Raw genomic sequence first — 10,095 nt, forward strand, 5'->3', positions numbered from 1 at the left:
AGCGAGAGCGGAAAGTGGATAAATCTTCTGCAGTCCTGTGTGAGAAGTGTCGCCTTGGGACCTCCTGACAAGCTTCCTCAAAGACTAGAATTCCCACCTGCTGACACCCACCATCACTGTTCACTTCCTGACTTCTTCCACTGTTTCCCTGATGGCACTCGGAACCCTTTTTCTTAGACGAGAAACCTTTCTTCCCATTGCTTACCCTTTTAGGTGATACTTGATCTCTTGTACCCCTCAGAATCTGCTTGACAGAGAGGACCTCGTCTGCCCTCTAGTTCCTGATCATGTCCCATTGGGCAACCTTGGACATTCAGGTTACCCCTCCTAGTGCAACCACACCAGCCAATGGTGACTGTAACCTCTCACTCACCAACTAAGCAGTGGCTTTTCTCAGTCTTTATGCCCTCTGCTCTCCCTGTAGCACCCGGCACAGCTGCCCATGCCCTCTTCCTTATATCTGCATGCTGTCAGCCCTGTGATTTTCTTGCTTATCTGGACAGTCCTTCTTTCTCTGTCATGTTGACAAAACTTTGAGGCAGGTGTCACAGAGAGTAGCAATGGCTGACCCGGTCTTCCGGGCTCAGTGTGGCCCCTCAACTGGCCTTACTGTATTAAAACTCTATCTGGAAAGGCCCAGGAGTGAAGTAGCAGAATGACTTATGACAAATAAAAGCTGACGCCGCTTAGGACTCCCCCTACATGGGGAATGACTTAGCCCATCATGCCATCTGGTGCCTGAGAACGTCCACAGACGTTTACAGGTCATCTTCCCAGACTCCCCTTCTGTAACTGTTTAACTGTTCTGAGAGCAGACCTTTTATTCTGGTTTTAAAGTGGGTGAACTAGAAAGACCAACCCCCGCCCCCATCATACAATGAAGCGCACGCAGTCCACACACACAGCAGGTCTTTGTGGAGGCGGATCTCTTTCCGGCTTCCTGTGGTTTCTGGGGGTTGAGGTCAGGTTACTGGGCTCACACAATGATCACCACCTCAATCAATAGGGACCTTCAACATGCATAATGAACCAATCCAATGAGAGTGAGAACTGTGTGTTAATTACCAGTCCCTCTTTCCCCTAGAGTTGAGAAAAGCCAACTTTGTTTTTACAAAGGCACTGGGACCTCCTTTGAGAATGTTTTCAGTCCTCCGTCAGTTAACAGAATTGTTTTCTCATGAGGAATTGTTTTCTCATTGCCTAGGGGCTTCAAGCACATCTTGGTCTCCTACTTTGCTGATTATGGCAACCCAGTAGATTTTTCTCCTGCGTCTCTGCTTCTATTCCAACGTAGACTTGGTAAGTGGCATCTGTGCACTTGTTGGACTGACAGACCACACACACAAGGAGACTGGAAGGAGGCAGACAATGACCGTGACCACATTTTGGCTCAGAACCTTCTTATTTAAGAAAGGTCCTTCAGGCACTTTTATTTATGGGTAGATATAAGATTGGCAAGAGCACCTTTCAACGTCACGGTTGCAACCGTTTTTTTATGAGGTCAGCGAGAAGGCAGAGAAACGACGGCAGTAGTTTGTTATCACATAGGTGGCCATGCTGCTGCCGGCCACCCCTTCTCTGCCCCTGTCCTCTGAGGGATGAAGAGAGTTGGAATTCAAGCTGTTAGACGGCACCTGTTCTGTCAGTGGACAAGCTCGCCAGCTTCGGGTCCCGTCTTGGACAAAATGGCGGCCGTGTCCTCTCTGCCAACACCTTACTTCACTGAGTCTAGCCTAGATCTTGAAGTGTCTCACCCTGCCTGGGCACAGCTGGACTGCTGGACCGGCAGCACCCACAATGCTAGGCTGGACCACCTTAGGTGGGCCAACAACTTCTCCTGAGGCCGACTCCACTGAGGCCACAGGTGAGAAGGCATGGCGCAGATCATGGTGGGTTCCGTGGGCTGGAGGGGCTGCCACCATCTTGGGTCCGACCACCAAAGATGAGGGTGGGCCAGCTGGTGGGGCTGTAGGTGCAGAGCCTGCTTCGGCGACACTGGCTGGCTGGGGCTGTAGGGGCACAGGGAGAGAGAGGACCATTTTCTTAGGTAAGATTGTTGCTTCCTCCCAGAGAGGGCTGTGTATGAGTCTGGGTTGCACCCCCTCTCCATTTCTTTCTCTTTCTTTCTTTCTTCCTTCCTTCCTTCCTTCCTTTCTTTCTTTCTTTCTTTTTTTTTTTTTTTCAAGACAGGGTTTCTCTTTGTAGTTTTGGTGCCTTTCCTGGATCTCACACTGTAGCCCAGGCTGGCCTTGAACTCACAGAGATCCGCCTACCTCTGCCTCCCGAGTGCTGGGATTAAAGGCGTGTGCCACCACCGCCCGGCCCCTCTCCATTCCTTCACAGTAATGATTGTTAGGGAAACATTGTTGGGAAGAATGTGGTTTAGAAGAACTGGTAAAATACTAAGGACCCTCGCAGGAAGCGGTAACTGGCCCGTGGGGCCACAGTACTACCTCCACAAACACAGTCCCATGTGCAAGCACCCCACCCACAGACAGCCTTCCCCCTTTGCCAGGAGTACCTCCGAGCTGCCAGGCAGAGCAGCCCACTTGGTCTCTGTAACTAGGAAAAGCACTTCCATCTTTTGCAAATAACAAGATGGCTTTGCCAACTCCACATGAGGACTGTTCCCACCCCACCCCCCATAGCCACCCGTGAATGGGAGGGAAAGAAAGGCAGGGCTGAAACTGCTTCACCCAGTGGATGAGTTCACACACGGTAGTGTTACATCCCACTTTGAGGCTTAGGACAAGACGGCCGAGTATCCCATTATTACTAATGCATTGCAGAGGTGCGAAGGGGTCACTGTTCTGAAGACGATCCACGAAGTTACCTGTTTTTGGAAAATTCTGCAGGCCACTGAGACCTCTTCCCCACCAAGCTTCTGGACAACACTCGCCTTGCAGAAGCCATATTGCTGTCCCCAGAAAGAAAAGCGTTATTTTAAATGATACAAAAGTGGTTCTCCCCCAGTTTCAACTATAGCAAATAAACTTAAATTTCTAATTCCTTTCTTTTGAATTTACCCCCTTTAAGTTTATAATTTCTGGGCAACTCTCTCTTGAGAAGCCACACCCATGTCCTAGGTAATGAAAGTCAGTCCTACCCCCCACCTCTCTCCATACACATATCCACTTAAATCTAAGGTATTGCTTTCTTTTTTTAAAAAAAACCTTACATCTCACTTAATAAACTCTAACTTTGCTTCAAATGAAACTTCTGGTTTTTTGCTTATAAAACATATGGTACGCAGTTCTCCAAATAGCACTGAATGTACAGAAACACCGTGAGAAGGAGAGCACTTGCCTGTCATCCCTGAGACGGTGCTGGCATAGGGAGAGCTAATGCTAACACAGGTGTGGGTTTTTTAATCTTAAATAAGTTCTGCTAAATACAACTTAAACTATGACTTGAGGTCACCGTGAATATGACTTGGGTGCCCTGTGTCTTCCAGTTACTCTAGAGATGTTTTTCTCACATCTGTCATTATCCCGCACAATTTTCTGTTCGCTCATGTGCCACACATTGCTCAGTGACTCACTCTCCTTGAACACTGGGATCCCTCCTCTGTGTTCCGCCATGAGTTATGGATGGTGCATCATCTTTACAGGTGTTTCTCAGTCCAACACCTCTGTCGCTCTCTTGAAGCTAAATCTCCACAAATGGATGGGACTGGCTCAAAGACTCCGTGCTTTCACGTATCAGAGGCTCATTTGGGAAATCTACTTCTCATGCTCCCAGCAGCCACGCGCCCAGACTGCTTCGGGAACTGACCCCTGTCTTTCCCCATACTTCATGCACTTCTCAGTGGTGAGATAGTTTGGTGACTGCATGTGAAGGGGGAGGTGGGGCACCAGAGAAAGATCTGGCATGGCCCAGCCCCACAGCAAGTGGGTAAGTGGAGATGTTAAAAAATTGAGATTTGATTTTATTATTTTTAATTATGTGTATGGGTGTGTGTGTGTGTGTGTGTGTGTGTGTGTGTGTGTGTGTGTATGTGCGCGTGTGTGTGTGTGCAGGTGCCTGCAAAGGTTAGAGGTGTCAAAACTGGAGTTAAAAGTGAGGCGCCTGACATGGGTGCTGGGAATTGACCTTGGGCCCTCTGATGAACAGTAATATGTGCCCTTAACTGCTGAGCCATTTCTCCAGCTTCCCAAGTGAGCATTTCACACTCCCCCCCACCCCCACCCCCACTTTCTTCCTTCAGTCCCAAGAATCGAACTAGAAAGAGATGTTTGTTCCACACAACCAGGTCTGCCTGGTGACAAGAACCCCAGGGTCTGGGCCACTCACCTTTTCTGCCAGCAGGTTGCATTTGGCTGGATCTGTGACCTCTTGAGCAGCGCAATCAGTAGCAGCTACCACAAACTCCACAAAAGTAGAAATTGGGAGAGGCTGAGAAGAAAAAGGAAAACACACGTGAGGCAAGATGAGCTGGAACTGAGAGGAGCAAGAAGTCGGAGAGAAGGGAGGGAGGGAGGAGAGAGGGGAAGAAGGGAAGGCCATACTCTGGCACACCTGAGAGAACACACATCACACAGGCCATGTGTGTGGCCCTGGGCAGCTGAGGGGACTGTGTTCTGAATAGTTTGGGCTGTGGAGGTAGGAGCTGAGTCTTCTCGAAGGATTGGGAAGTGTTCATTGTCCATCACTCAGGGGAGAGGGAAGTTTTCAGAGAGGAAACAGGAAGTCAAAAGGCCAACTCTAGATGGGCAGGGATGGGAACCCAGCATCTCCTTGGCCCTCAACCATTGGAACCCAATGTTTGGGCCATTCTCGGCTGAAGGGAGAAGAGAAGAGATGGCCCCACACTGGTTTCATACACCAGGATTGAGTGAGAAACAACCGGATGAGAGAATGTTAGTCATTCCTTATTGCTTCCTTCCTCACAAGGCTTGGAGCCTCGCCAGCACAGCGCATCTGTTAGTTGGTGTAGTATGGGATGGGTATTTTCCTGGAATTACAGATTTGCCACCTGTATTAATGTATTTGCAATTATGTCCTGGCTTACTTCCAGATTGCCAGCTTTCTAAAACATCACAGTTCTGCTGCAGGCAAACAGTTAAACTTGTGTTGTACAATTAGATGGGTTCCCTCTCAACCCCGACATCGCTGGACTTGATGTCCAGATCAGGAAACTTCCATTAGCTGCCTGTCAGTATGAGTAGCCCCAGACCTTTGTAAGTATTGATTTCCAGACTGCTGTGGATGTGGTGGTGGGGTGGTGATTGGCTGGCATCCAGTGAATGTACTGTGTGTGAACAGAGAGCCCTCAGGTTATGGGGTAAGTAGAAGCAGGGGTGCCAGGTTCCTGCCTAGCTGCTCCTTATGGCTGATATATTGAAGTGGCTCAGCTCGGGACAGTGTTGCTGAGCGTTTGGGGTTCCGCACAGTCCCAGGAGCCCCCTTGCCAGCCTTTCAACCAATATCCCCTTGTCTTCTGCTTGTCACCCCAAACATTCCCCAAGGGCCACCAAACTGCCCAAATCTACCAAAAGAGTCTTAGATATTTTACCACATTTTGAGCGCGGGAAATCTCCACCAGTTTAAAATAGGTTCCGTTATTCTGTGCATTGAAGGCATCCAAGGCAACATTGACGGCATGCACCACATTGCTGTCATTGCGTGAAGCCAGGAGTGGGCACTGTGGGCATATCTTACGCACGTCCTCTGCAGAGTCTGGGCAGAAAGATGAATGGGGTCTTAACTGCAGTTCTCCAAGGTACTCAACACTGTTTGCTTATTTAGAAAGGGCTATGCATGCTCCAACCGTAACATGCCTTTTCTCTAAACCTTCAAGCAGCTGTATGAAGCTTCACCAAGTCATAGCCATAAGGGACAATGTTCACCCATGGGAACAAGCTCCTTTAAAAAAAAATGTGTTAGAACCCCAATACCCCGAATTCCTTGCCAATGAAGTGAGAACTATTTGAGTTCAAAATTATTGATTCCTTCCTCCTACTACAAGATAAAAATAAGTAGAAGAACCATCTGACCTGGAGTGGAATGGCAGTTTGCGTGTAACACAAAGAACTGGCCATCTTGTTTCAGAACGTGGAAGTCACAGTCTCCCTCCACCGCCTGGAAAAGAAACCCATGCTGAAGCCCAGGAGCACACTGCATCACGGTGCAGAGCTGGGGAGCATCCTGGCAGGGCTGTGGGAGGTATCCCCCCAAGGTCATCTTCACAGTCCTTACAATTATAATTTGCCTTCAGGGAGGGCTTCGAGGAGAAAGCTCAAGTGTTGTGAAAATCGGCCTACTGGAAGGCGCCATCCAATAGCAGTTTTCAAGATTGTGCCCTGGCTAGCCAAGATGGCTGCCTTGAGTTGGCTAAGGCAACTGTTCTCTGTTGAACCACGGTGGCCAGGCTCCACCCACCCACCATAAGGTAGCACCCATTAACTGGTACTCACATGCTCGGCCACTTGCCTCACAGAACAGTTGGCCAGGGGAGTGGGGTCCAGAACATGGCAGGTGGTCTCCAGAGTGTCTACTTCCAACTCATACACCTCTCCGGAGGGCCGCTGTGGGGAGGGGAGGAGGAGGTGAGCAAGCGCCAGCCCATCCAATGTGTCCGCTGGCATGAAGCCCTGGTGGAGCTTGGGTGAGGGTGAACTCTGGGAGAAGTGAGAAGAGGCCCCACCGGTCCCAACCTCCTCTCTCTCCACACTGTCTTTTGGTTTTCATCTTTCCCTATAGATGGGGCAGGCGTGAAACGGAGAAAGGAGGGTGGAGGGTGTGGCTGGCTGTGCGAGCCACAGTCCTTTTTCTGAGCCCTCTTTAACAAAGCAGAAGTGACACTGAGGACTACTCTTCATTGTGAGCAGCTCGGTATCTTGCTCTGTCTTTTCTACCCCTCGCTCCGCTTCACTCTCTCTGGTTGCCCACATCCCTCCTCTCCTTTCAGTTTTCCTTTCCTTAGAGGATTCTCGTGGCTTTTCCTATGGTCTAGCTCATCCGGCCTTGGATGCACAGCGCGTTCCTGCTTTCCTGCCTGTCCATTCTGAGGCTGGGAAACTGTCATCACTGGTATGGAAGCAATCTTGGAGTCTTGCAGGACCCTGTGAGGTTGTTCAGTTACTCTACCGGGTCATGTATCCCTTTTTTCACATCTTGAACCGTCCCAAAGTTTGGAAGAGTCTCAATCCGGCTTAGTTTACTTCTCCTTTCAGCTCTGCCTAAGACCTCAGCGCTGCCATGAGAAGGAGCACTGAGTTTTAGTGCAGGGGTGTCCCAAACGACTCCCTGCTTCCTGCTCCACCTGGGAGTCCTAAGGAAAGCAGCCCCCAATCTCTGCACTTGGTGCCCAATGCTCTTTCGTGGCTTTCCCGCTGACATGTATACTTCCTGTTCATCTGCACAGAGCTGGTCATTATGCCTTTCTGCTGCCGTGCCGTTAAAATTCACCCAGGAAAACCCTGGTTTCCAATCAGCCGTCCCTTTGTAATAATGGCTATCATTCCCCAGTCTGGGCCTCCTGATGTCTATTTTACTTTTCCTCCTAAATCACAAGTCTCTTGTGACACAAACATGTCCTTTCCATCTTTACGCTAAGCTGAACCATATGGAATTCCCCATGGTGCATGTCAAAAGCAGCCACCTATGGAGAGTTTATGGTTTCCACCTGGGAGTGCCCACTGCATCTGCCATCTTGCATGGCTGCCATGCAGGGCTGGAACGGGGAAAGGGAGGGCTTCATGAAATGATCTGTGCTAAAGGGCTGTCACACATGGGTGCTGGTCAAATGCCGCCGCTTTCCATTTTCATCAGAGACACACAGAAGCCAAAAAAGAGAAGTGATTTTCAAATCGGCAGATAGGAGCCCAAGTTTTCCCAGCAAGTCCTGCCTTCCACCTGTGGTCTGTGAACTATCCTTCAGAGTTCTTCCTGCTTCCTACATGGAGCATCGTCTGTGAGATGTGGTACTCTCACGGTACTGATGTGGCTTCTCCTGCTCCCCTCTTTCCCTGTCCTGTTTCTGGGATGAGACCAGTCTCCGCTGCAGTTTTATCTACACTGGGAGATGCTAGCCTCTGAGGCACTGGGTTGTGCCCCAAACATAGATTCTTTCAGTTCAGTCATGGCAGGCTCACTTACCCGAGGAAACACCTTGACTTTGTCAACCTGATTGAAGGTGTGCCTGAATCCATGAAGCAGATGTTGATTGAGGTAGTCCACGGCCATCAAAGCTACATGTTCTACTTCTGGGTCATCACAAGCCAATTCTCTGAAACCCAGCCCTGTACCATGTGGAGCTGATTGGCAGCCCCAGAGCTGAGCAAAACAAAGGAGCAGGACCAGGGACTTCATGGCTGCTCCAGAGAGGCAGTAGAAGATGGGCTGATGTGAGGACTAGCCCAGACGATGATCAGCTTGGAGAGATAGACCAATGGAGGGCCAGAGGGCTTTATTTATCTGATAGAGCCTGCCAAAGGAATTGCATAACGGCGTGGGATGAATTTTGTTCTAGTTCCAAATAATCCCTGCAAATACGAGCTCTGGAAAAGCAAATAGGTTAGGACATCAGCCATCCCCAGTAAACCTGCCAAAGTCAATGCTGCCGTGGGGGAAGATGTTCCAAAGTCTGCTTGGAACACAGTTCTAACAGCGGAGAGAGGAGGCAGCTGAGGGTGAAATGGACATGGCCAGCCCAGAGGGCAGCCGGCGTGGCAGCATAGGGAGGGTCGTCTACCCGAATATGAGTATGCTGTGGCACCCGTGAGGGGGAGGGTGCTATGTAACAATCTGATAAATCTGTTAATGGTGTCGATTGATCCCCTTCAAGAAGAATCCTAGAGGGAGACTAAGGTCCACATACATAACAAAGGCACAGTGAGCCGTGGGAAACGACAGTGTTTGGGGGAAGAAGAATGGAGGGGAAAGGAAGGAGTTCGTATGGCGGGGAGGTATGACCAGCACAGCTGTATGGATTTCCCTTCCTCGTTCTCTGTCCTGCAGACCTCACCGCCACCAGGCCCTGCAGGGAACCGCCATGGCAGGCCCTGCTCTGTGACTTCTGGGTGGCTGTTTGGCACCAGCGGCCCTCTGGTCCCAGCCAGGGCACACGTGCAGTGCAGTGGAGGTCTGGCCTACTGTGTGCCACTTGTTGGACACAGCTCTGGGTTGGGCGCCAGCATTCCCGGCAAGGGCGGCTATGAACACGCTCGTCTGCTCTGCTCTCTTCGCAGCCGCAATGGGATGATAGGGTGGCTGCGGCTTTTGACAGCCCCAGACACAACCTCCAGGGAGTGTGGGCAGGATGGTGACAGGTTCCAGGAATGTCGTACAAGAACCCAGAGCAAAGAGGCCTCTTCCCATGGAGACCATTTCAAATACTGAAGATCATCGTGTTTGGGTGGATTTGTCCTGTGAATTAATATTGCTTCAGGGGGAAAAAAAGTACTTGTTACAAAAAAAGGAGGAGGAGGAGGAGGAGGAGGAGAAACTCCTGAAGGAAATCTTAATGGCATCAATGTGTAGGGGACAGATAGGGTGTGGGTAGTGGGGGAGGTGATGGGGCAGAGATGGTGGCCACAAAGGCTCATATTTTATATTTTTCTTCCAGCTGTGCATGCATGTACAGAACTGAATGGGAACTCCGGGCTCTCTTGGGGAGGGGTCGTGACTCTCAGAGACAGCCTAGCTGCTCGTCTGGCAGAGTCAACGTCCCATTAACTGTGTGCCAATCCTATTTAAGGGCATGACATAGGAGCTCTTCGGGAGGACTAAGCTTTTCTTTGAAAGCACTTAATCTGGACATTACTGAGTATTTGGAAACACTCGAGTGCTTCAGAAGTTACACGCTCAGGCATAGAAGCCACAACTTTACCCTTCACGGCTCAATTGAACTTTTGACTTGGAACTGTCTTTTTGAAAACCTAATCTACTCTCTTTCACATAACCCAGTTCTCAGACCCTTGGATAGAGACCCATCCATCCTGTGTATGTCGCTTGCTCCCCACTGGGGTTAGCATAAGCCCGAAGTGAAAGGGAATAATTTACAGAAGTGCCCTGTGAGTCAAAGGTGGGAAGGTACGTACACCTGTGCTTGCTCTGTAGGAAGGAGCCTGTTCTGGAATCCTCTGCCTGGTA

General features: G+C 50.0%; 1 protein-coding gene across 1 annotated transcript; it reads right to left on the reverse strand.

The window, feature by feature from the left end:
• Window positions 1-1,375: 1,375 nt before the first annotated feature.
• Ahsg (alpha 2-HS glycoprotein) lies at window positions 1,376-8,405 on the reverse strand. The gene is made up of 7 exons (XM_028875213.2): window positions 8,101-8,405; window positions 6,417-6,527; window positions 5,997-6,081; window positions 5,516-5,679; window positions 4,294-4,395; window positions 2,834-2,917; window positions 1,376-2,009 (listed from the first exon to the last, which is right to left on the reverse strand). Exons 1-7 carry the CDS (start codon window positions 8,311-8,313, stop codon window positions 1,734-1,736), a joined length of 1,035 nt encoding a protein of 344 aa, XP_028731046.1. The 5' UTR covers window positions 8,314-8,405; the 3' UTR covers window positions 1,376-1,733.
• Window positions 8,406-10,095: the final 1,690 nt, after the last annotated feature.

Source organism: Peromyscus leucopus, chromosome 12 (genome assembly GCF_004664715.2).
Source record: "Peromyscus leucopus breed LL Stock chromosome 12, UCI_PerLeu_2.1, whole genome shotgun sequence".
NCBI classification, from domain to species: domain Eukaryota; kingdom Metazoa; phylum Chordata; class Mammalia; order Rodentia; family Cricetidae; genus Peromyscus; species Peromyscus leucopus.

Bases quoted from the DNA above. Each gene is read 5' to 3' on its own strand.
- Ahsg (XM_028875213.2), bottom strand. From the start codon at position 8,313: ATGAAGTCCCTGGTCCTGCTCCTTTGTTTTGCTCAGCTCTGGGGCTGC. The intron at 6,082-6,416 runs GTGAGTACCAGT...TTTCTTTTCCAG, and splicing joins TGAGGCAAGTGGCCGAGCAT to GCGGTGGAGGGAGACTGTGA. The intron at 4,396-5,515 runs GTAAAATATCTA...TTTTCTTCTCAG, and splicing joins TTTCCCGCGCTCAAAATGTG to CCTCTCCCAATTTCTACTTT.